Source organism: Scyliorhinus torazame, chromosome 15, assembly GCF_047496885.1.
Source record: "Scyliorhinus torazame isolate Kashiwa2021f chromosome 15, sScyTor2.1, whole genome shotgun sequence".
NCBI classification, from domain to species: Eukaryota; Metazoa; Chordata; class Chondrichthyes; order Carcharhiniformes; family Scyliorhinidae; genus Scyliorhinus; species Scyliorhinus torazame.
The window spans coordinates 128,402,370-128,429,286 of record NC_092721.1 but is presented as its reverse complement, the minus strand read 5'-3'; the positions used below and the strand labels follow the sequence as shown (position 1 = coordinate 128,429,286).

The window sequence follows — 26,917 nt, the reverse complement described above, 5'->3', positions numbered from 1 at the left end:
CTCATGACGTGGCCTCCTCTACACTGCGGAGATTAACTGATCACTTTTTGGAATTCCTCTGTTCGGTCCAAAGGCATGACCCTGAGTTTCCAGCCACCTGTCATTTTTATTATCTGCACCAATCCCACTTTGACTTGTCTGTCCTCGGCTTCGTACATTGCTCTCATAAAGATCAACTGAAGATCAATAAACTGCATCTCATTTTTCAAGTAGGCACTTTACAGTCTTCCTGGCTCAACATTGACTGCAGCGATTTCAGATCATAACCACTGCTCTTATCTTTCAGTCAGCAGTTGCTGGTGATGATTCTGCTTTTCCATTTACATCTCCTCTGGGTCCATTTTTTGGGGGGGCTTCTCCACTAGTCCCATTACCATCCCCTTTTCCCTTGTACCTTCAGCTCCTAGTCATTTAATCTTTCCTGCCTTTCACCCTATCACAGACCTTCACTTTTGTTCTGTCCTCTCCTCCCCAATTTCCTGTCTCTGTACTTACTTAAAACCTGTTACATCTCTAATTTTTTTCCAGCTCCGATGGAGGGTCATCAACCTGGAACATTAAATGTTTTTCTCTCCATTGATGCTACCTGGCCGGCTGAGTGCTTCCAGCATTTTCTGTTTTTAGGTCTGCCACTGTGTGGAATAGAACCAAGGATGGTAGTGCAATGAGTGCAGATATGACAACTATCCAACAAAGTATCAAACAAAGAGTCAAAGCATGGAACCTCAACCAAGGAAAGCGAACATTGTCAGGAAATAGATATTCAAAAAGAATAGAAATGAAAATAATGGAATCAGGGTAAAACAATCATTTACCTCCTGGTTCCCATAAATCTCAGGTTGAGGTAAGAAAGGTACTGAACAAAGTAAAGTTCATGCTGGCTTTTGAATGCAACTTACAGGATAAAACATAAAGAGAGTGCGGCACTCTTACCTGTTCTTTCACCATAAGCTGATGGCTCTCCATCATTAACTGAAACTTGTCCCATTTTGCTCTTAAGCTGGTAAGAGTTTCAAGACCACCACCTGCTACAGAGCGCAGCAGCTTGTTTTTATCTTCAGCATCTTGAAACAAGGGTAAAACCTTCAAGAAATTATAGAATTCAAAGTAACTAAAACATTTGTGTTAGACATGTACATAGCAATTATAGATCAGTCCTACACACATTCTATTTTTTCTCCATGTTCCACCTTTAAAGTGAAGATATAAGAAAAGAGAATCACAAAAACATTAGAGAAGCACCAATTCGGCAGCAATTATTGGTTACTAACAGAAACCTAGCTTGAAGCATTAGGCCATAATTTGCTGTGGCAAAGTATCCAACAGTGTAATGTCATTCATTAGAATTGTCCTTACATGTTTAGATTTTAATTTTTTTAGCGAGTTGATGGGTCTGTGAGTTGATAACAACTCACAGAAGTAAGGCCTCTTGGATCTGAGTAAACAGGCAAGTGTATATCTCTTTAACCAATCAGATTGAAGGAGTGAGAAATAAAGAGTTGAAGGAGGGAGAAGGCAGTGTATGTTAGAATGGGTGAATTCAAGTTCAAGTGTGAATTAGAATAAGAAAGAGTTAAATTTAGAGCTCAGAGATAAATTAAAAAACAGAACCCGACAGGGTTATAATCTCTGGCCATTTTTATGAAGCTACAGATAGAATAGCAAAACTCACAAAACAAATTTGTAGATTTCAGTTTAACCACGCCAACTGTCCTTGCCTGAAGTTGCTGCACTATTTGCATATAAATAATGGTGTGCATATCATTAGCTTCACTGTTACTTGGACAGAAACATTTGGCCCAATCATGCTCATCTTAATCTGTGACATAGTCCAACCTCATTTCATTTTGAAGAATGAAACAGTTAAACTGAGAAACATCAATAAATTAAAAGCAACAAATACATTTTTTTTAAATGACTGTTGTACAATTGCTATAAAAACAGCACCTCCAGTTAAAAATACAATTTGTGGAAAAAGTTGAAATTGGTAGTTATATCACATGAAATTAGTTTTATTCTCAATCTGTAATGGTGTAGCATACACTAATTTTTCCAAGATATCCTTTAATACATCATTCTGAACAAAAATCCGATTGACATTCAAATAAAACAATCGTCAATAATAAATATAATATATAAATATTTAAGAAGTTTAATAATTGAATGTTTTGCATCTGGCAGCTAACTATTCTTACATGAGGTTTCTTTGAAGCAATCTCGGTGTGTTTTGAATTCGCTTCGCCAATCTCCTCTACTGTCTCAGGCCGGGTTGACAACATCTCCATTGCATCACTCACAAAACTATCAATCTCGTGGATATTCGCTGCATAAAATTATTACAATAAAAAAACAAAATCAATGAGCTACAGTTTTAAAATATCTAAACAGAATTGATTACATTTGAGTTTGCTACAAGTTTACAACATCTTTCATTCTCCATTAAAACAGATAGTTACAAAGTTAGCATTTCAATTGGCCAAGAATTTTTTAATTACACAACTTGCCTCAGCCCCTAATTGTTTGAGACAAATTAAATTCCAAAAGGGAGAGGTCCTATAATCTTCTGGCCCTAATGATGTTATATTTTGAATTTTACATTGCACCATTTTGCTACCACCTAGGTGCATGCAGATTTACAATAATTACTTCAGAAATTAGAGATATATAGTAATAGTTCAACAATGAATCCAACTCACAATGCTACAATAATTATGCCTCACCTCACAAAGCAGCTCACGGCCACCTCCTGAAGGATATTTAGGGGTGGGCGATAAATGCTGGCCTTACTATTGACACCTACGTCCCGTGAATGAATACATAAAATAATAGGCTGATCTCAACATATTAAAATGAGCACTATCTGCATCACATATGATGAAAATGTCTTACCTTGAATGGACTTTTTTAACGATTGAAGCAAGGCATCAAAGAGCATTTGAATAAGGTCATCAATCATGGCCTTCACTGGGTTACAATTAATTGTAATACAATCCACTTTGATGACACTGAAAGATTTGAAAATCTTTTGTAATTTCCATTTTGGTCAAAGGGAACAGCGATGAGAAAAATTTAAAACTTGCTGTCATCCAATTTATTTATTCTCATTCTGTACTGACACTTACATAAACGTTTTACCCTTGGACTCTAACCATGCCATTGGGAATGAAATAACATTCATTAATGTTTTGCTAAGACCCAGGGGATGGATGACTGAAAGTACTCATGGAGACAGCAACTATGGACTGAACTTTCATTGGGCTGAGGAGATGGTACTGGAGGCAGGTGTGTCAGCAATGTTGCAACATCGAATAACGTGTTGGGCGTCCTCATATGGTCTCACCCATAGCAATTTTGATGGAGGCATTGGATACTGTGTAGTGGCAACTCAACCAAAAGAGATCAATCATCAATTGAGCATGTAAACAAGCCAACTGAGTGGTCATCGAAGGGCAGAAAATGATTTTGGAGGGAGTCATGGGGAACATGCAAGATCACAATTAGATACATGAAGAGGCGACAGCATTGAAACAGGGAGGCAGGGTTGGAGGCAGGTATATTTAATACTGGTGTATAATAGGAGGAAGGATCAGAGAGCTTGCCATGCAGTAGCACACAGTAGCCATTGGGTGTTCAGAGTTCCAGAATGTTTGATCTGCAGACACTGGACAAATTAGGAGCGGAACAAACCTCCATGGTTTATTGGGATTTAGCAGGGGGGTCCAGGCAGACGTTATGGTGATCTGATGGCAGGGAAGGACATCTCGGGACATAGGACTGAGCTACTGGAGATGGGCAGCAATAATGAATAGCCATTCCAAAAGCCAATTGGTTGTGCAGCATGGGTAAAATATGAAGGGCGAAGAGGGCATGACAGCATTATCCTCACCATAGGGCATACAGCCAAAGAATGAGCTTCTTGGAAATGACAGTGTTTCAGTGCCACTACAAGATGCATAAATCAAGGAATAGCAGAAATGTTTACCCTTGGGATTGCATGTGGCACAGTGGTTAGCACTGGGACTGTGGCACTGAGGACCTGGGTTTGAATCCCAGCCCTGGGTCACTGTCCATGTGGAGTTTGCACATTCTCCCCATGTCTGCGTGGATTTCACCCACAACCCAAAGATGTGCAGGTTAGGTGGATTGCCAAGTAAAATTGTCCCTTAATTGGAAAAAAATATAATTGGGTATAAATTTTAAAACAAAAAATTGTGGGGGAGCACCTTCATTCTCACCAATCATGGGGTAGGCCTGCCAAAAGCCTTTAAAGTGACATGGGCTAAACATATTTGCTTCTGAATCCCTTCAAAAGGCAGCAGTGGGCCCGACAGACATATTGCAATCGACTGCCAAAACAGCATAAGGCAAATCATGGGTGATTTTTAAAAATAAATTTACAGTACCCAATTATTATTTTCCTCCAATTAAGGTGCAATTTAGTGCAGCCACTCCACCTAACCTGCACATTTTTGGGTTGTGGGGGTGAAACCAACGCAGACATGGGGAGAATGTGCAAACTCCACAGGGACAGTGATCCGGGGCCGAGATCGAACCTGGGCCCTCAGCGCTATAGGCAGCAGTGCTAACCATTGCACCACCATGCCGCCCAATGGGTGTTCTTTTTGAAAGGGAATTGTATTACATTAAGTTCATCACTAATGGAGCCACACATGCACATGTGGTATTTGCCTCTATTGCTCAACTCCCTCAAGTGCAGGGAGTTATCAAATGCACCCACATGGCCAATGACAAACTGACTGAGCAGCTAGAGGGTTTTATAAATAAGAAGGGATTCCACGCCCTGAACTTTTAGCTGGCGTGCAACCACAATAATTTTCTGCCATTCTGTGTGATATCCTGGCAGCTGTCATGATGCCTTTATCCTTAAGCAGTTGGCAAAGGTGGCGCACCTGTCCTTGGCTACATGGATGCCGCTCCATTGAAGAAATGGCTTCTGGCACCGATACGCAACCCTTCTACTGAGGCACAGAAGCACAACAATCATGCCATTTCAGTACAGGGGCCACTGAACAGTAGGCCAATGGATCATTGAACATATAGTGCCTTGACCAGTTAGGGGGGCACACTCCAATACATTTTCTCAAGGTTCTCAGATTGTGGTGATCCACTGTAGTTTTCATAACATGGCTCTCCAGAGAGGTGTGTACCTTAAAGAGGTAAAAAGGAGCAAAATACTTTCTCAGAGCAGGAAGAGGAAGCAATTCATGGGAATCAGGATATGAGAGGTATATAAGGCCTTCCAGAGGCCTCAAAGCATTGACCTAGATGGAAGGGAGCCACATTACTTCAGGCAATTTGTCCTGAGGGTGCTTCATCTGAAAAGCACTCAGCTCAGAAACTCACCTTTCTCAAGAGGGAGGATGCACATCCAAAATGCACATTATGCATACTCTTTACATTGTTTTCCACATTGCCTTGAAGACAAATCTCTACCTGCCACTCAATTTCCACAAACAGACTTATTTGTGCCCTTCCCACTTCATCATTCATGTATCATAATGTCATTATTATCATGGGAATCACACTGGTTTGGGTCCAGTCATCAAACTTTTCTTTGAATTGGGTTATTATAACTGAATATAGCCATAGCAGAAGTTGCCAAAGTGACCACTAATGTGGCACCTTCCATGTGCCTCTTCACCGGCAAGAGTGCTCCCCTGTGGTTGAGGAGGAGGCATATTGTTCACATGTGCGCATGTGGCTGAGATGTCTACCACAATTAGCGCAGTGCCAGTGGAGTTCCACAGCAAGCTGCCCAACCTGTGTCGATGAGGGAACACAGCCTGTATAGATCATGCTTTAGTCAGAGGGATCAAAGGAGCAGCTGATGATGATGCATGAGGGGTGCATCCCTAAACATCATTGCTGACTGCATCCTTTCATGGGCCATATGTGAATCAGCAGGGTTCACCAGCTGGAGGGTATCTGGCATCCAATACACATATCTGTGATTTCAGTGGGTCAACACTACTAAATATTGCATTCAATCTGTGAATGTCAATGCACTATACTGCATCCAATCAACATGATGCCACATATGGCTTACCACGAGATTGACCACTCTCTCAATAGCAAACATGACTCTAAGCAAGCATTCAATAAAGGTCCTAAAGAACACTGTAAATAATTATTTCCTGCTTAGCTGACCTTTTCCTTCTCATGGTGTAATGAGTTATATGTATATATATATATATATATATATATAAAGATATATATTTTAAATTATTTGAATTAAACCTTGGAAGTCTTTCAGAATCCTTTCCTCTGCCTTTGAGAGCCTTAAAATTCTTCTCCCAGTCATGTACAGTATGAAGATGTTCCTTAATTAATGCCTCAATATCCACTTGTCCAAGCACAATCCATTCCTTTATAGAGAAAAAACACCATTGCTAATTGATTGTTAGTAGACAATCAAAGTTAATAGTTCCATATAACTATTTGTGAACTGTTGATTAATTGTATTTGTTTTCAATGTGGAGATCAACAGAAATTGTAACAAACTGAAATAACAAAAAAGTACCCAGAACAACCAATAGTTGATGTACAAATTTGATTACTTTGAATTAGATCCTCTGACTTGGTTTCTCATAATTACATTAACTAGCTAGAATACAAAAACAAGTACTTCAATGTCACATTTACTATCTTTCAACAGAAAGGATTTGAAATAATTACCTTTGATATTAGATTTTTAAAAGTAAAAAACATTCAAACCCTCTTCCATGAGTCAACCCCTCCCCGCCCCCCATACCAACAGCTCATGTATCAATTTTCAATAATAGAGCGACCATCCATTGAGCTGTATTTGCCACTTCCCTCTTTTCCCCTCTTAAAACCAAGCAAAGCTATTGTTAACGTACTCTGCTGCCACACACATGAACTTCCATTGATTTATCCTGTATTTCTCCTTATTCCCTCTCCAAAATCATTTTGCCACGGGGTCTACTCATGCTCTCTTGTCTCCTCTTTCAAATCAGGGGCGAGATTCTCCGATCCCCTGCCGGGTCGGAGAATCGCCGGGGGCTGGCGTGAATCCCGCCCCCGCCGGTTGCCGAAGTCTCCGGCACCGGAGATTCGGCGGGGGCGGGAATCGCGCACGCCGGTTGGCGGGCCCCCCCCGCGCGATTCTCCGGCCCAAATGGGCCGAAGTCCCGGCGCTAAAATGCCTGTCCCGCCGGTGTAAATTAAACCACCTACCTTACCGGCGGGACAAGGCGGCGCGGGCAGGCTCCGGGGTCCTGGGGGGGGGGCGCGGGGCGATCTGGCCCTGGGGGGTTCTCCCACGGTGGCCTGGCCCGCGATCGGGGCCCACCAATCCGCGGGCGGGCCTGTGCCGTGGGGGCACTCTTTCCCTTCCGCCTCCGCCACGGTCTCCACCATGGCGGAGGCAGAAGAGACTCCCTCCACTGCGCATGCGTGGGAAGCTGTCAGCAGCCGCTGACGCGCATGCGCCGCCCGGAGATGTCATTTCCGCGCCAGCTGGCGGGGCACCAAAGGCCTTTTCCGCCAGCTGGCGGGGCGGAAATTCGTCCGGCTCCGACCTAGCCCCTTAAGGTTGGGGCTCGGCCCCCAAAGATGCGGAGCATTCCTCACCTTTGGGTCGGCGCGATGCCCGTCTGATTTGCGCCGTTTTGGGCGCCGGTCGGCGGACATCGCGCCGTTTCCGGAGAATTTTACCCCAGATGTCAGCAGCCCCATCCTCAGAATTCCTTCCTCAACCCCCCCGTCCATGCAAACTGCCATTCCATCTCCAACCGCCCATTAATAATATGTCAAAACAGAAGGTGCTGGCAAAACTCAGCAGGTCTAGCAGAATCTGTGAAAGGGAAACAAGAGTTAACATATAGGGTGGCACGGTGGCATAGCGGTTCGCACTGTTGCCTCACCCGGGTTCGATCCCAGCCCCGGGTCACAGTTCATGTGGAGTTTGCACATTCTCCCCGTGTCTGCGTGGGTCTCACCCCCACAACCCAAAAAAGGATGTGCAGGGTGGGTGGATTGGACACACTAAATAGTTTCTGTGGTCCAGTGCAAAATGTCACCATGGGAGAATCAGGCCTTGGGAGAATCTGCCGCCGAATATACTTAAGTGAGCCTAACTGCACAGGGAGGGCAAGATGCAGATCACAATGTCTCGCAAGATCTCACGAGAGGCCTCTCACGAGATTTAACAGTGTTGTTGCATCTCAAGTCGGGTGCAACGAGGCGGTTCGATCGGGCCCAATGTTTTCCACCTGTTGATCCCATTTCCCTCCTTGGCCACATTCTCAGGCTAAACTAGTTAAATGCAACGTCAAAATCCTTTTTGACCCAGGTCTAAGCCTTAAATCATATATTGTCTCCATCACAAAGACTTCCACCTCAGTAATATTGAACATCTCTAGTCCATCTGCTTTTAAATCCCTCACACATACTTTTATTATGTCCAGACTTTACAATTTCTATTCTCTTCTGGACTCCCATTTTCCACCCTCTATAAACTTGAGCTTTGATGCCTGTGTCCAAACCAAATTTTACTTACTCCTCATTCTTGTGCTAGCCTGGTCCAATTACATTTCAAGATCCTTTTTTTAAATGTATTTTATTCCAAACTTATTCAAACAGTTACAAATCACGAACAATCCGGGAACATGCTCCTCATTTCACAAGTCTACAGTATGTACAGGTTTTTCTCCCCATTTTCACCCTCCCTCCCCGCCGCAACAAACATCTCCTCAAACATGGCCACGAACAAACCTCACCTTGCCTCGAAGCCCTCTGCTGAACCCCTCAGTTCATATTTAATCTTTTCCAAACAGAGAAAGTCATATAAGTCTCCTAGCCAGGCCGCCACCCCAGGTGGGGTTGTCGACCACCATTCCAATAAGATCCTTCACAGGGCAACCAGAGAGGCAAAGGCCACTACATCGGCCTTCTCTGATATCCCGAATATCGTCACCATAGGGTCCGGTCCGACCATTTCAAAATCCTTGCCCAATCCCTTGCCCCTTCCAATGTCTGCACTGTCTGAGGTAAATTCTGCATTCTTCCAACTCTAGCCTCCAAGGCATCCCCCACTTTGCCTCACAATAGGCAACCACAGCTTCAGTTATCCATGGACTAAGGAAAGCAAATATTTGCAGAATTATGGGAAAGAGCAGGGGAATAGAACCAACTGGATAGCTCTTTCAAAGAGTGGGCAGAGCATGATGGACCATTTAATTCCTTGTTGTATTCTTTGATTATATAACAGACAATAGTATTTCTCAAATTAGAAATTAAAACTAGATTGGTGAAAACTTAGCAAACTGCTTTACCTGAAACTTGTCCAATGCTGCCGCCAGGCGTTTGAACAGATCTTCTGCTTTACTGAAAACAGTAACAAAACCTTTAGAATTTCTCTCTATCATGACAACAAAGATAGGATCTTCACCCGGCTCACTTGCACCTTTGAACTGGTTTGGAATAGAAATAAACCTCTTCATTTCTCTGTAGTATTTTGCACGTAGTTCTTCAAATGGAGGCTTAAACTGCAGCCTTCCTTGTCTGTACCAAATGAAGAGATAGAAATTGTTATTCCACACAATGTAGCTCACAAGAGCCAACACATCCTCAAATTCACATTGCATCCATTCCCTTATTTAGCATTAGTCAAAAAACACAGGCAAATGTACATACAATCAAGCAACATCAGGCCCAACATATCAATTCTCTTGCTAACTGTCTGAAAAATGTTAAAATTTCTAAAACGTTTAAGCAGCATTTTTTCGCTAACTTCCACCAAATTGAGGAAAAGGCAAAAGAAAGCCTTTACTAGCACCTTTCACAACTTCAAGATGTCCCAATGCTTTCATGCAATTAAGCGTTTTTAAATTGTAGTCACTGTTGTATGTAGGAAGTGTTATCACACATGGAGGCAGTTTTATGATCAGGATTTTGGTTGGGAGGGGATCAGCTGTGTGGAGTGATACTCTCCGCAAACATTTGGTTTTGTGTTTGGATCTAGTCAGGGGCGGCTCTGCAGTTGGATAGGTTGCACAGACTTAATATTACCCATGACCTTGCCAATGATCAATGATGGGGAAGATTGATCACAGACCAGCAGGCAAAAACTGAGAACTTAGCCTGCCTGCACTAACCAAAGCTATCAGAGGCAACCAGTTACAGGGACTGGATCATGCGGAGTCCCTGACTGGTTCAGGGCCTTGTGCATGGTCACAAAGCTGCTCCTGAATAAAACAGACTACCAAAGACTCTGGGCTGGATTCTCTGCCCCGCCGCACCGCATTTCTGTTTCACCCTGCCGGTGGGATGCTCCATTATGCCCGCTGGTCAATGAGGTTTCCCATTGTTTGGCAGCCCCACGCTGTTGGGAAACCCCCGGGGCTGCCGGCAAAATGGAACATCCCGATGGCAGAGAATCCAGCCGTCTGACTATAAAAATCTTAAGCAGAATCTGTAACATTCCTTTGTTTTCAAAATAAATCACCTACAGCAACTTTTTCTACGCTAGTCATTCAAAACTTAATACCAGGTTCCTCTTGCTCCTGTGACTGCAATCTCAGAGTAACAGCAGTGCAATCTGCAAGCAGCAAAGTTACAGATTCACCTTCAGTTTCTGTCAACAGAAACTGTGTCAAAATCCACATAATTATCCAGAAATTTGAAGCTTGCCACAAGTTTTCATACAATTTTCCACAGCAGTAACGCAGTTTGACCTGATACCTATGGCTCAGAGAATAATATTTCTTCTGTTAGTCACATCACTTTGATGACTTACTCACAGAAACATCTCAACAAATTTAAAAATGCTGAAGTCTCTTTATAACCAAGAATTGTGATTTGAAGCATTTGTGAAGGTCACTGATCCAAAGATATGAGAAGTTTTTAGTCTTCTAGAATCAAAAAGATTATTCGAATATATTTTCATATTATTCAAAACTATTGCATTAATTATTCATTGCAATCATAATAGCAAAGTCATTTAATAAACTAGATTGAACCTAAAACAAAACTGCTTAAAATAATAACTGCTAGAAATATTATCAATAGCCTACTTGAATGTGAGCTCAACAACAATTTCAGGAAGGTTTTCATTCAAGGCCTCCAAGCCCATCTGATACTGATGTTCCAGTGCTTTGTACAACTGATGATTCCAATGTTGTCGCCATGCTTTCATATCACCGGAACGAAAACCCTTTAAAAAGAAATAAAATGTAAGATCAGCACTAACTTACACATAGCTGTGATAAGAACAGGAGTAGGTAATTCAGCCCTTGAGCCTGTTCTGCCATTCAAGTACATCATGGCAGATCTGTACTCAACTCTATTTACCTACCTTTGCTTCATAATTCTGGATACCTTACCCAACAAATAAATCTATCAATCTCAACCTTGATAATTTCAACATTCGCAGCCTTTTTGGAGAATTCAGTGCCTTGCCATAGGACAGATTTGGAGGTGTGGGGGGGGGGGCATTTAAGCATGCCAGAGGGTGCTGAGGGCGGACCCACCACATTTTCACCTCTGTCCCGATTCATTCCATGGAATGAAGTTTTGTGGACAGCCTTCCTATACCCATGCCGATGGAGGCCCTTAAGTGGTGAATTAATATAAACTTAAGCACCACCTTCAGCTGCCGCTGGTATTTTACCAGCAGAGGACTGGGCAGTTGCCATGCGCGAAGCCCAAAAAATAAACACTTTTGAATTTGCTTGCAGGCTCCCAGGATGGGGTCCTCTGTTCAACGGCACTCAGTATCTGTCAAGGAACTTAACATCAGAAAGGCAGGGAGCACAGAGCTGCCTCTTCGCCTGCGCGCTCTAGATACAGTCTCTTTACTCGTGGATCTTATTTGCCCATACAAATCCCGAGATGATCTTGTTCACCCGCTTAAAGAACGACTTAGGGATGAAGATGGGAAGGCACTGGAAGACGATCAGAAATCTGGGGAGGACCGTCATCTTAACGGTCTGCATCCTTCCTGCTAGAGAAAGCGGGAGCATGTCCCACCTTTTAAAGTCCCCCTCCATCTGCTCTACCAGCCGGGATAAATTAAGTTTGTGGAGGGCATCCCAGTTTCGAGCCACCTGTATACCTAAGTACCAAAAGCTCTTCTCCACCATTTTAAGCGGAAGCTCTCCCAGTCTCTTCTTCCCTTTAGCTTGGATTACGAACATCTCGCTTTTCTTCTCATTTAATTTGTACCCCGAATAATTGCCGAAGTCCCTCAAAATCTGCAGGACCTCCCCCATCCCCTCTAGTGGGTCCAAAATGTACAGGAGCAGATCATCGGTATAGAGCGAGACTCGATGCTCCTCCTCCCCCGAACCAACCCCTGCCAGTTCTTTCAAGCCCGCAGCGCTATGGGCAATGGCTCTATTGCAAGGGCAAGTAATAACGGGGAAAGGGGGCACCCCTGCCTCGTCCCTCGATGGAGCCTAAAGTATTCCGACCTCATCCTGTTCGTGCATACACTTGCTACGGGGGCCTGATGAAGTAGCTGGACCCACTCTATGAATCCCTCACTGAATCCAAACCTTCTTAGCGTTTCCCACAGGTACTCCCATTCCACCCGGTCAAAGGCTTTCTCTGCATCCATCGCAGCCACTACTTCTGCCTCCCCTCCTTCTGAGGGCATCATTGTAATGTTTAGGAGCCTCCGTACATTGGAATTCAATTGCCTGCCCTTAACGAAGCCTGTCTGATCCTCCCCTATCACCCCTGGGACACAGTCCTCAATTCTCGCGGCCAAAATCTTGGCCAGCAATTTGGCATCCACGTTCAAGAGCGATATCGGTCTATAGGACCCACATTGTAGTGGATCTTTCTCCCATTTGAGGTGAGTGAAATCGAAGCCTGTGACATTGTTGGGGGTAGGGTCCCTCTTTCTTTAGCCTCATTGAAGGTCCTTAGCAGGAGTGAACTCAACAGTTCCGAAAATTTCTTGTAGAATTCTACAGGATAGCCGTCCGGCCCCGGGGCCTTGCCCGACTGTATGCTCTCTAGACCCTTAACAATCTCCTCCAACTCTATCAGGGCCCCCAGTCTTTCCACCAGATCCTCTTCCACCTTTGGAAACCTCAATTGGTCCATGAATTGCTTCATCCCTTCCCCTCCCGCCGGGGGTTCTGACTCATACAATTTACCAAACACACTAAAGACTTTGTTCACCCCCTCTGGGTCCAAGACCGTTTTACCATCCTTATCCCGAACTTCCCCAATTTCCCTGGCCGCCTCCCATCTACGAAGTTGGTGCGCCAGCATTCTACTCGCTTTCTCCCCATATTCATCGACTGACCCTTTTTACTTTCCTCAGCTGTGCTACCGCTTTCCCTGTGGTCAGCAGATCAAATTCCGCCTGCAGTCTCCGGCGCTCTTTCAGTAGCCCCATCTCGGGGGTCTCCGTGTAACTCCTGTCTACTCTGAGTATCTCCTCAACTAGCCTCTCTTTCTCCACTTTCTTTCTTCTCCCTATGGGATCTGATAGAGATTAACTCCCCTCTAATAACTGCCTTCAGAGCCTCCCAAACATTAGTCGCCGTTACCTCTTCCGTATCATTAGTTTCCAAGTAGTTTTGAATGTTCCTCTTTATTCACCCACAAACCTCGTCATCCGCTAGCAGTCCCACATCTAGCCTCCACAATGGGCGCTGTCCTCTCTCTTCACCAAGTTGCAAATCCACCCAGTGCAGAGCATGATCAGAGACTGCAATGGCCGTGTATCCCGTCCCCCTCCACCCTTGGGATTAACGCCCTGCTCCCAACAAAGAAATCTATATGGGGATACACTTTGTGGACGTGGGAGAAAAAAAGAGAACTCCTTCGCTCTCAGCCGAGCGAACCTCCATGGGTCTACGCCCCCACCTGTTCCATGAAACCCCTCAGTTCCTTAGCCGCCGCTGGTTGCTGTCCCGACCTGAGCTTTGACCGGTCCAATACAGGATCAATGACTGTATTGAAATCACCCCCCATGATCAAATTGTGTGACTCTAAGTCCAGAATTTTACCCAGCACGCGTCTCATGAATTCCACGTCATCCCAGTTTAGGGCGTAGACGTTCACTAGCACCACCCGGACCCCTGCAGCTTCACACTAACCATTATGTATCTGCCCCCTTTATCAGCCACAATACTCCCTGCCTCGAATGCCACCCGTTTACTGACCAGAATTGCTACCCCTCTGGTCTTTGAATCCAGCCCCGAATGGAACACCTGGCTCACCCACCCCTTTCTCAATCTTGTTTGATCTGAGAGTTTTAGGTGCATCTCCTGTAGCATGGCTACGTCTGCCTTTAACCCCATTAGGTGCGAGAACACACGAGCCCTCTTGACCGGTCCATTCAGACCCCTCACATTCCACGTGATCAGCCTTAATGGGGGGTTAAACCCCCCGCCCTCCACTGCCGACTAGCCATCCCCCTTTTTCGGCCAGCCACGAGCCCGCGTCCCCCGCTTACTTGGGCCCTCCCACTGGAGGCCCCCCCCCGACTCTCCATCTGTTCCCCCAAGTTGACCCCTCTTCTGTCAGCAAAGCAGCATCCCACCCCCCACCCCCCCCAACAGCCCCACGATTCCAATGCCCCAAGTCAAGCACCAGCTTAACACTAACTCTCCCCCCATTACGCTTCCGTGAGTCAGCTGACCCATGCTGACCCCGGACGTTCCCGCCTCTGTCTCCGATCATCCTGTTGCCTCGTTATTTGGGCCCCATCCTTCCTATGAAAAGCCCACCTTAACTGCCTTAACATGCCCTAAAGAACATTTTCCACCCACCCCCCAGCAAAACAAACAACAAACCCAGGGCGCTAACCCGGCCCCACAAAAGAAATGGCACTAGTTGCCTGAAGAGCAGCCCTAAGTATAGGGCCCCTCTCCTCCCTCTGTGGCCGAACTCTACAAAAGCCGAGAACATGGCCAGAGAAACAGGGAACAAAAAAAAAAGGGAACAACATAACATAGCTCCCTCCGGCTATCAAACAATTAACATCCCCACCAGAGCGTTTTGTCCCAGTGTGGCTGTCCTTTAGCTCGAGTCCAACTTTTCCTGCTTGATAAATGTCCACGCCTCGTCCGGTGTATCAAAGTAGTGGTGACGATCTTGATACGTGACCCAAAGCCTCGCCGGATGCAGCAGTCCGAACTTCACCCCTTTGTTGTGGAGGGCCGCCTTAGCACGGTTGAATCCAGCGTGCCTCTTGGACAGTTCTGCTTCCAGGGCCTGGTAAATGCGAATTACGCTGTTCTCCCACCTGCTGCTCCGCTCCTTTTTAGCCCATCGCAGGACACGTTCCTTGTCTGAGAAGCGGTGAAACCGTATCACCATAGCCCTCGGCAGTTCGTTCGTTTTGGGCTTCCTTGCAAGGACTTTGTGCGCCCCATCCAGTTCCAGAGGCCGAGGAAATGCTCCTGTCCCCATCAGGGTCCCCAGCAACGTGGTCACTCGCGTCCGACCCCTCCGCACCCTCAGGCAGGCCCTGAATTCGCAGGTGTTGCCTGCTGGACCTGTTTCCAAGGTCTTCCAACCTCTCCTGCGATCTCTTATGCAAGGCGTCATGTGCCTCCACCCTGACGGCCAGACCAAGTATCTCGTCTTCATTATCGAGACTTTTTTCTCGATCTCCTTGATCGCCTTCTCCTGCATCTTCTGGGTCTCAACCATCTTCTCCATTGAGGCCTTCATCGGGGCCAGCATCTCCATTTTCAGGTCAGCAAAACAACTTCTAAGGAACTCCTGCTGTTCCCGCGACCACTGGGCCCACGCTGCCTGATCCGAGCCGGCCGCCATTTTATGTTCTCACGCCCATTCCAACCCCTTCTCGGTGCTCGTTTGTTTCGCCGTCCTGCTCCTGGTTCCCTCCATAAACTGATGCGGGGGGCCTTCCAGCGTTGTTTGCCTGCCGAGTTTCGTCGAGGAGGAGCCGCTAAAGCTCCTTAAAAGGGCCCGTTAGTCCGTTTGCGGCGGGAGCTGCCGATTACGCGACCTACTCGCGCAAGGCCGCCACCGGAAGTCGCCTATTGACTACACATTTTTACATTCATAAAAGTCAGCTTGAAAATAATGATTTCACATTAATTGCTACGTATAAAGTAAAATTTTATTACATAATTAATATATTTTTAAAATTCCCACATCTCATTAAATCAAACATGATTGAAAAATAATACAAACCCATTAGATTTATTGGTATGGATGATTTAATTTCTATTTACAATGTCATAAACATTCCAGTTAAAATACCTGTGACTCAAGGGTGGAGAAAACAAATCTCAGCTCTTGCAGTCCATCTTTCCATCGTTGTTGTTGGCGAAGTAGATCAATGTTCATCAGAGCTACGACCTACAAGGATAAGATCTCCCTCATCAATAGCCACACTAACAATTTAATTTGTAACAAACAAGTTGTTGATTAACTGTTTGTATTCTAAATTTCTAACTTCAAAACTACAAACAAAGGTGTCATTGGGTGCCGAATTTTCATTTGAGGTTGGAGTCGGGATCAGAAGTTCCTGGGTGCGCAGCCATCAATCGGGTTCCTGCCATGATCCCGATCCTGTGCTTTTTTCAAAGAGGCAGGCATGGGGCCGGAGGGATATCCACTGATATGATTAACTGTCCAATGTTTGCAAACCTTAGGCCTGCAAAGTGTCCTAAATGATCCAACAACAGGTTTTTTTTAAATAAAATTATTGGTAATGTTTACCGAGTAAATTAAATGGAATGTGAAAAGAATGAGTCTGATGGGCCAAATAACCTTTCTTGTCCCGTGCTTCATATTCTTACCTTATCACGGAAATCAGTGTGACATTTCCTCAGCTTTCTGTTCTCTGTCGTAAGGCGTTCCGCTGCAGTGTGAAGTTTCTGAATATAGGCCTCTAGCTCCTTCGGGTTATCCCAAGTGATCTGTACTTTACTGCCAGATTCCTTGGATCCAGCTTTTGGGTTCTAATTAAAGATGATGAAAATGGTTTTAAAGTCATCATTAAACTCCTGAACAACTACTGTGCAGAGAGTTACCAAAACTGCTAGACAGGATCAGAAAGCAGGGGAAACCACCAAGCCAAGATCAAAACTTTGGTCAATACAATGTGCCAACCATGAGGGAAGCAAGCACGGGGCAGCACGGTGGCACAGTGGTTAGCATTGCTGCCTCACGGCACCGAGGTCCCAGGTTCGACCTCGGCTCTGGGTCACTGTCCGTGTGGAGTTTGCACATTCTCCCTGTGTTTGCCTGCGTTTCACCCCTACAACACAAAGATGTGCAGGGTAGGTGGATTGGCCACGCTAAATTGCCCCTTAATTGGAAAAAATGAATTGGGTACTCTAATTTTTTTTTAATGAGTGAAGCAAGCACAGTTTTTTAATTCAATCACAGATTTGGGCATCATTGGCAAGGCAGCATTTATTACCCATCTCTAATGTCCTGGAGAAAGAGGTGGTAAGCCCCTTCTTGATTACAACTGAGTGTCTTACGAAGCACAATTAAGAGGTAACCACTTACTGTGGGTCTGCAGCTACCAGTAGGCTCGAACAGATAAGGATGACAGGCTTCTTTCCCAAAATTATATTAGTGAACCAGATGGATTTTTATGTCAATCCTGTCATTCTATGATCACCATTGTTGATCCTAGTATTTTATTACAGGACTTCCGGGTGCGGCTATGCAGAGCTAGGTCACATATTCGGTAGCTCCCGCTTGGAACGGACTTTTGGGCTCTTTTACAGGGCCCCCACGGCATTTGTTTGACATTTCCCGGTGTGGGAAGAAGACTGCAGCATTCCCCTGACAGTATCCCCCAGGAATGTTATGTCTTTCGGCTACCAGACCCGGCAGAAACAGTAAAAGATTTGGCTGCAACAGGATAAACAGGGCCTCTTCCAGCATGCAGGCGGGGGAAGGGCAAGCTTAAAGCTGCAATCTGACTTGACTCTATCAAAGGTGAATTCTAGCAGCAGAGGGAACAACTGTGAAAAGATCTACCAAGGCCATTGAAGAAGCAGGGACGAGGCTTCCGGTGGCGGCCATGGAGGAGTAGGTCGCGCATTCGGCAGCTCCCGTCTGGAACGGACTCCCAGACCTTTTTCAGGAGTTTCCATAGACTTTTTGGGGCAGACTGGTGAAGCGAACACTGCCAACAGGATTCCCTCTCGACTTCCGGTTGCGGCTATGCGGAGCTAAGCCGCACGATTCGGCAGCTCCCGCTACCACGGACTTTCGGGCTCGTTAGAGGATCCCCAATGGAATTTTTTTTTTTTTTTGACGCAGCCCGAGGGGAAGGGAAGAGAGAGGTCCCCTCCAACTTCTATGAAACGGACCAGAAGTGTAACGGCCAAAGGAGCGGCACTGGAACAACAGGAGAAGCGAGGGGAAGAAAACAAAATGGCGGTGGCCAGGGACAAAGGGGAGCTGCAGGAGTTCATCAAGCGCTGCTTCGAGGAGCAGCGCGAGGAGATGTGCAAGGAGATGTTGGCGCCTATGCTTTCGGCAATTGAAGGACTCGGGATCACCCAGAAGGCCCACGAAGCTAAGATCCAGGAGGTACAGAAAAGAGTCAGTCAGAACGAGGACGAGCTCGTGGGCCTGGCGGTGAGAGTGGAGCAGAACGAGGCGCTACACAAGAGATGGGCGGGAAGACTTGAAGACCTGGAGAACAGGTCGAGGAGAACAAATCTGCGAATCCTGGGTCTCCCTGAGGGAGTGGAGGGGGCTGATGCCGGGGCATACGTGAGCACGATGCTCGAGGCGATGATGGGCACGAAGGCCCCTTCGAGGCCGCTGGAGTTGGACGGGGCACATCGGGTGCTGGCGAAGAAGCCCCAGGCAAATGAGCCGCCAAGGGCGATGGTGGTGAGGTTCCACCGGTTCACGGACAGAGAGTGGGTCCTGAGATGGGCCAAGAAGGAGCGGAGCAGTAGGTGGGACAATGCAGAGATCCGAATATACCCGGACTGGAGCACGGAGGGTGCAAAGCGGAGAGCGGGTTTCAACCGGGCCAAAGCGGCGTTACACCGGGAAGAAGTGAAATTCAGAATGCTGCAGCCAGCGCGACTGTGGGTCACATACAAGGGCCAACACTATTACGTCGAAACGCCTGAAGAGGCGTGGACCTTTGTACAAGCCGAAAAGTTGGACTCTGAGGGTTTGTGAGGGTGGGGGGGATGTTTTGGGGTTTGATGTGTGATGGTTGTTGTATATAGGGGGTCAATCACGCGCAGGAAATGTTACATGGGCTGGGGGAGAGAGACAAAGCCGATACAGGAGCTGCGCCAGAGGGGGCGGAGCGGGCTTTGGAAAGCGCGGGAAGGGGAACGAAGGAATGCATATGGATTGGGAGACTCCCACGCGGGGAGGTCAATGGGACGGCGGGGGACGTCGGGGTCAGCAGGCGTCAGCTGACTTACGGGAGTGACATGGGGGGAGCAAAAAAGCTAGACAGGGGTCTAGTGGGGGGAGGTGAGGGGGGAGGGGGGGGGGGGGGAAGGGTTGCTGCTGCACTGGCCTAAAGGGAATGGGACACAGAAGAGGTGGTCGGGACGGGGGTCCCCCCTCTGGGGGACTGGAGAGTGAGGGAGGCGTGGACACGGGACTGGCCCAGAAAAGGAGATGGCTAGTCGGCGGGGCGTGGGGGGGGTGAGAGCCCCTCCAATCCGGCTGATAACGTGGAATGTGAGGGGCCTGAATGGGCCGGTGAAGAGGGCTCGAGTGTTCGTGAACTTAAAGGGACTGAAGGCGGACGTGGCCATGCTCCAAGAGACACATCTGAAGGTGGCGGACCAGGTCAGGCCAAGAAAGGGATGGGTAGGACAGGTATTCCACTCGGGACTGGACGCGAAGAATAGAGGGGTGGCAATATTGGTGGGAAAGCGGGTGTCATTTGAGGCCAAGACTATTGTAGCAGACAATGGAGGGCGATATGTAATGGTGAGCGGTAGGCTGCAAGGGACGTGGGTGGTGTTGGTAAACGTATACGCCCCGAACTGGGATGATGCAGGATTCATGAAGCGCATGTTGGGGCGCATTCCGGACCTGGAGATAGGAGGCCTGATAATGGGAGGGGACTTCAATACAGTGTTGGATTCCAGCTCCAAATCAAGGACTGGAAAGAGGCCGGCGGCGGCCAAGGTACTTAGGGGGTTTATGGATCAGATGGGGGGAGTGGACCCATGGCGGTTTGCAAGGCCGCAGGCCAGGGAATTTTCTTTCTTCTCCCATGTACACAAAGCCTACTCCCGGATAGATTTCTTTGTTCTGGGTAGGGCGCTCATCCCGAGGGTGGAGGGGACGGAGTATTCGGCTATAGCGGTTTCGGACCATGCCCCGCACTGGGTGGAACTGGAGCTGGGAGAGGAGAGGAACCAACGCCCGTTGTGGCGGCTGGATGTGGGACTGCTGGCGGTCAAAGGTGGTGTGTGGGAAGGTGAGGGGGTGTATCGAAAGGTACTTGGAGGCCAACGACAACGGGGAGGTGCGGGTGGGGGTGGTATGGGAGGCGTTGAAGGCGGTGATCAGGGGAGAGCTCATTTCCATTAGGGCTCATAGGGAGAAGACAGAGGGTATGGAAAGGGAGAGGTTAGTGGGGGAGATGTTGAGAGTGGACAGGAGATACGCAGAGGCCCCGAAGGAAAGATTACTTGGGGAAAGACGACGGCTCCAGACGGAGTTTGACCTGTTGACCACAGGGAAGGCGGAGGCACAGTGGAGGAAAGCGCAGGGGGCGACCTACGAGTATGGGGAAAAGGCTAGTCGGATGCTGGCACACAAGCTCCGTAAGAGGATGGCAGCGAGGGAAATAGAGGGAGTCAAAGATGGAAGGGGAGCCACGATTCGGAGTGCAACGAAAATAAACGAGGTATTCAAGGCCTTTTATGAAGAGCTGTACAGATCCCAGCCCCCAGAGGGGGAAGAGGGGATGAGACGATTCCTAGATCAGCTGAGATTCCCGAGGCTGGAGGAGCAAGAGGTGGCTGGTTTGGGGGCACCAATTGGGTTGGAGGAGCTGAGCAAGGGTTTGGGGAGCATGCAGGCGGGGAAGGCCCCGGGACCGGACGGATTCCCGGTGGAGTTCTACAGGAAGTACGCAGACCTGTTGGCCCCGCTACTGGTGAGGACCTTTAATGAGGCAAGAGAGGAGGGGACCCTGCCCCCGACAATGTCGGAAGCGACAATTTCTTTGATCCTAAAGCGGGACAAGGACCCACTGCAATGTGGATCGTACAGGCCGATCTCGCTCCTCAATGTGGATGCTAAGTTGCTGGCAAAAGTGCTGGCCACGAGGATCGAGGACTGTGTCCCGGGGGTAATCCACGAGGACCAGACGGGATTTGTAAAGGGCAGGCAACTAAACACCAATGTGCGGCGGCTCTTAAACGTGATAATGATGCCATCGGAGGAGGGAGAAGCGGAGATAGTGGCAGCTATGGACACAGAGAAGGCCTTTGACCGAGTAGAGAGGAGTACCTCTGGGAGGTGCTGCGTAGGTTTGGGTTCGGGGTAGGGTTTTATCAATTGGGTTAAGCTCCTTTACAGAGCCCCGATGGCGAGTGTAGTGACGAACCGTCGGAGGTCGGAGTACTTTCGACTGTCGATAGGGCAGCACGGTAGCACAAGTGATTAGCACTGTGGCTTCACAGCGCCAGGGTCCCAGGTTCGATTCCCCGCTGGGTCACTGTCTGTGCGGAGTTTGCACGTTCTCCCCGTGTCTGCGTGGGTTTCCTCCGGGTGCTCCGGTTTCCTCCCACAGTCCAAAGACGTGCAGGTTAGGTGGATTGGCCATGCTAAATTACCCGTAGTGTCAATAAAGGTTGGGAGGGGTTATTGGGTTGCGGGGATAAGGTGGAAGTGAGGGATTAATGTGGGTCGGTGCAGACTCGATGGGCCGAATGGCCTCCTTCTGCACTGTATGTTCTATGTAATCTATGTAATCTATGTACCGAGGGACGAGGCAGTGCCCCCTGTCCCCCCTGTTCGCATTGGCGATCGAACCATTGGCCATGTCATTGAGGGAGTCTAATAAATGGAGGGGGGTGGTCCGAGGGGGAGAAGAGCATCGGGTGTCGCTATATGCGGATGACCTGTTGCTGTATGTGGCGGATCCAATGGAGGGGATGGTGGAGGTCATGCAGACTCTAAGGGAGTTTGGGGTGTTTTCGGGCTATAAGCTCAATGTAGGGAAGAGTGAGCTCTTTGTATTACAGGCGGGGGACCAAGAAAGAGGGATGGGGGACCTACCGCTGAGGAGGGCGGAGGGGAGCTTTCGGTATCTGGGGATCCAGATAGCCAGGAGTTGGGGGACCCTACATAAACTGAATCTGACGAGGTTGGTGGAGCAAATGGAGGAGGATTTCAAAAGATGGGACATGTTACCACTCTCACTGGCAGGTAGCGTGCAGTCGGTCAAAATGGTGGTCCTTCCGAGGTTTCTGTTTGTGTTTCAGTGCCTTCCCATCGTGATCACTAAGGCCTTTTTTAAGCGAGTAGGCAGGAGTATTATGGGGTTTGTGTGGGCGAATAAGACCCCAAGAGTAAGGAGAGGGTTCCTGGAACGCAGTAGGGACCGAGGAGGGTTGGCGCTGCCAAACCTGGGGAGCTACTACTGGGCAGCAAATGTGGCGATGATCCGCAAGTGGGTTATGGAGGGAGAGGGAGCGGCATGGAAGAGGATAGAGACGGGGTCCTGTACAGGAACGAGCCTGGGGGCGTTGGTGATGGCACCGCTGCCGCTCTCGCCGACAAAGTATACCACGAGCCCAGTGGTGGCGGCAACGCTAAGGATCTGGGGCCAGTGGAGACGGCACCAGGGTGCAATGGGAGCATCGGTGTGGTCCCCTATCAGGGGTAACCACCGGTTTGTCCCGGGGAAGATGGACGGGGTGTTCCAGAGCTGGCATCGGGCGGGGATTGGAAGAATGGGGGACCTGTTCATCAACGGGACGTTTGCGAGCCTAGGGGCACTGGAGGAGAAGTTCGAGTTACCCCCGGGAAATGCCGTTAGATATATGCGGGTGAGGGCTTTTGTGAGGCGACAGGTGAGGGAATTCCCGTTGCTCCCGGCACAAGAAGTTCAAGATAGGGTGATCTCAGGTGTATGGGTCGGGGTGGGCAAGGTGTCGGAATTACACCAGGAGTTGAAAGAAGAGGGGGAAGCGCTGGTAGAAGAGTTGAAGGGTAAATGGGAGGAGGAGCTGGGGGAGGAGATCGAGGAAGGTCTGTGGGCTGATGCCCTATGTAGGTTTAATTCCTCCTCCTCGTGTGCCAGGCTCAGCCTGATACAATTTAAGGTGGCCCACAGAGCGCACTTGACGGGGGCGAGGTTGAGTAGGTTCTTTGGGGTAGAGGACAGATGTGGAAGGTGCTCAGGGAGCCCGGCGAACCATGTCCATATGTTTTGGTCATGCCCGGTACTGGAGGGGTTCTGGAGAGGAGTGGCGGGAGCAATATCTCAGGTGGTGAAAGTCCGGGTCAAGCCAAGCTGGGGGCTAGCAATATTTGAAGTAGTGGACGAACCGGGAGTGCAGGAGGCGAAAGAGGCCGGCATTCGGGCCTTTGCGTCCCTAGTAGCCCGGCGAAGGATCTTGCTAATGTGGAAGGAGGCGAAGCCCCCCAGCCTGGAGGCCTGGATAAATGATATGGCTGGGTTCATAAAGTTGGAGAGGATTAAGTTCGCCTTGAGAGGGTCTGCGCTGGCGTTCTACAGGCGGTGGCAACCGTTCCTAGACTATCTCGCGGAGCGTTAGAGGAAGGTCGGTCAGCAGCATCAACAACCTTGGGGGGGGGGGGACGTCCTGGGAGGGGGGCGGGGAAAGGGGGGACTGCCTGGGAGGGTGGATGAGCAAGAGATAACATGAAGGGTTGGGGAAACTGGCACGTACGGGTGAGAGCCAGTGTACAAAGCTGTGTAAATATATAATTTTGCCATGTATATATCTTGCTCTGCGCGATTTCTCGTTTTTTTTTGTTACGAGGGGGGGGGTTATTGTTTGTAAGGGAGAAAAATTGTGTTAAAAAACTTTAATAAATATTTTTTTTTTTAAATTTAAAGTATTTTATTACAGATTTATTACAATTTTTAAAATTAGTTCATTCATGGAATGTGGATGTCGCTGGCTTGGCCAGCATTTATTGCTCATCCCCAATTGCCTTGAGGAGGTGGTGGTGAGCCACCTTCTTAAAACCATTACAATCCATGTGGTGTAAGTACACCCACAGTGCTGCGGCAACAGTGTTGGAATGGCGATATAGTTTCAAATCAGGATGATATGTGGTTTGGAGGGAAACTTGCAAGTGGCAGAGTCCCATGCACCTATAGCTCTTGAGCTTCTAGTAGAGATTGCAGGTTGGAAGATGCTGTCGAAGGAGCTTTGGTGAGCTGTTGCAGTGCATCTTGTGGATGGTGCACAGTGCTGCCACTGTGGGTCAGTGGCGGAGAGAGTGAATGCTTAAGGTGCTGGATGGGGTGCTAATCAAGCAGACTGCTTTGTCCTGGATGGTGTCAAGCTTGAGTGTTGCTGGAGCTGCACTCATTCAGGAAAGTGGATTTCCAACCTCTGGCCTGCTCTTGTAACCACAGCATTTCAGCTCCATTCTGGTCAATGGTAACCTGCATGATGTTGATAATTGAATGAATTTAAAGTCATTACCCAATCATTAAAGAGGTTGAATGTGAAACTTGAGACAAATTAACATGCATTTGGCTCAATAGATGCATAATTTGCATTGAATATAAAACTTTGAGATAAATACCTGTACATCCAAATCCCCCTTTAAGGCTCTGCTAAAAACCCAAGTCTTTTGACTTTAATATCCCCTTACTTCGGCTCAGCATCCATGTTTGTCTGATTGCTTCTGCAAATCCAAGCTGGAATATTTTTCTAGATTAAAGTAATTACATAAATTGCAAGCTGTTTTTGCTGTTGTTCAAAGAGCACTATCCTGCTCCATCATAGTAGCAAAGAAATTCAGCAGAATGCTGCTGTGCCTGTGAAGGCACTATTTCCACTGGTCACTATTTCCAGAAAAATGAACAACTCCCAAGGAAAAAGACCTCTGTCCAACAACACTGTGCTCGCACATGTTGATACCTCAACAAGCTGCAGAACTGATCTTATTGTTTACTTTATGAGGCTTTTCGTTGTATCTTCTGCAATTCACCAATATTATTGTAGATTGTATCGACCTGGCATACAAGACAATCCCATTTTCTCAGCACCAGAAAAATAACGTTTAGGCCTATACTCAGCATACACGTCAAACCTCCTCCCCCCCCCCCCCCAAAAAGAAATATTCTCCCCGCATTAGGAGTCAGACTGAACTCATAAATGCAATTTTAGGGGCAGCATGAGGCGCAGTGGTTAGTACTGGGACTGCAGCGCTGAGGACCTGGGTTTAATCCATGCCCTAGGTCACTGTCCGTGTGGAGTTTGCACATCCTCCCCATGTCTGCGTGGGTTTCACCCCCACAACCCAAAGATGTGCAGGTTTGCCCCTTAATTGAGAAAAAAAAAATTGGGTACTCTTTAAAAAAAAAAAAATTTTTAATGAATAAATGCAGTTTTAATCACCTTACAGGTCAATGCATGGGATTAAGCAAATGATATGGGCCACAATATCAAGAAGGTGTACAGGTGTTTATGACATGCCCACACAAAGCAGACCACACGTGGTGAATGCTGAAGAAAGATGGGTCTCCACATGGCTAAAGAGCTGGCTTTTCAAGCAGACCAAGGCAGGCCAGCAGCACGGTTCAATTCCCGTACCAGCCTCCCCGAACAGGCGCCGGAATGTGGTGACGAGAGGTTTTTCACAGTAACTTCATTTGTAGCCTACTTGTGACAATAAGCGATTTTCATTTCATTTCATTTCATTTCAAAAGAATGAAGTACAAAGCTATTTTCAAACTAAAAGTTGTAACGTGCTAACTCATCAAATAACTGTGCTGCAGCAAAGGAATTTGGTGTTAGTGAAAAGCGAGAATGAAAGGAGGAATCCATGCTGTAAAAGATGCATACCAAATGCACAATGAGAACAGGGATCAGCCACTGGCCTGATCTTGAGAATATATCAGAATAGGCTTTCGAAAATCATCAGAAGCACAGAAAATATGAGGAGTAGGCCATTCGGTCCTTTGAACCTGCTCCGCCATTCATTATGGCTGATCATCCAACTCAGTAACCGGGTCCCACTTTCCCCCATATCCTTTGACCCCTTTAGCCCAAAGAGCTTTATCCAACTCCTTCTTGAAAACATACAATGGGCGGGATTCTCCCAACGGGCGGCTAAGTGCCGACGCTGGAGTAAAAACGGGAGTGTTTTACTCCGGTGTAGGCGCCTGTTCCAGGATCCTATTCTATGGCTGACAGGGGGCTAGAACGGCATTGGAGCGGCCTCCACCGCCCCAGCTGCCGATCCCGGCCTGAACTCAGCGCCGCGGGGTCCGCGCATGCGCAGGTGGGCCAGCGCCAACTAGCGCATGCGCAGTGGCCTTCTTCCCCGCGGCGTCCCCAACGCCAAATGGCGCAAGGCTACAGGAGCCGGCGTGGAGGAAAGGAGGCCGGGGGGCACAGAGGCCAGCCCACCAATCGGTGGGCCCCGATCGCAGTCCAGGCCACTATGAAGGCCCCTCCCGGGGTCGGAACCCCCCTCCCTCCCCACAGGCCGCCCCCGGTCTCTTCAAGGCCAAGGTCCCGCCGGCCCAGAGGATGTTAGAACAGCGCCGGTGGGACTCGGCTTTTTGATGACGGCCGATAAGCCCATCCGGGCCGGAGAATTGGCACGCCGGCCCAGGGCCAGAGAGTCGGCGCATACTCCGACCGGCTCCGTGCCGACCACGCCGGCGCCAATGGTGCCGATTATCCATCAGGGCGACACCGCGCGATTCCACCCAATGTTCTTGCCTCAACTGGTAAAGAATTCCACAGGTTCA

At 48.0% G+C, this 26,917-nt stretch overlaps 1 protein-coding gene across 3 annotated transcripts in view; it reads right to left on the bottom strand.

The window, feature by feature from the left end:
* dync2h1 (dynein cytoplasmic 2 heavy chain 1) overlaps window positions 1-26,917 on the bottom strand; it is an 866,357-nt gene that overhangs the window by 747,488 nt on the left and 91,952 nt on the right. For all 3 annotated transcript variants that reach the window (XM_072476728.1, XM_072476730.1, XM_072476729.1), the window contains exons 15-22: window positions 16,782-16,943; window positions 16,240-16,338; window positions 11,058-11,197; window positions 9,318-9,546; window positions 6,259-6,386; window positions 2,890-3,005; window positions 2,196-2,323; window positions 934-1,083 (exon numbers count right to left, since the gene is read on the bottom strand). In XM_072476728.1, the coding sequence (XP_072332829.1) occupies window positions 934-1,083; window positions 2,196-2,323; window positions 2,890-3,005; window positions 6,259-6,386; window positions 9,318-9,546; window positions 11,058-11,197; window positions 16,240-16,338; window positions 16,782-16,943 (1,152 nt within the window). The remainder of the gene's footprint in view (window positions 1-933; window positions 1,084-2,195; window positions 2,324-2,889; window positions 3,006-6,258; window positions 6,387-9,317; window positions 9,547-11,057; window positions 11,198-16,239; window positions 16,339-16,781; window positions 16,944-26,917) is intronic.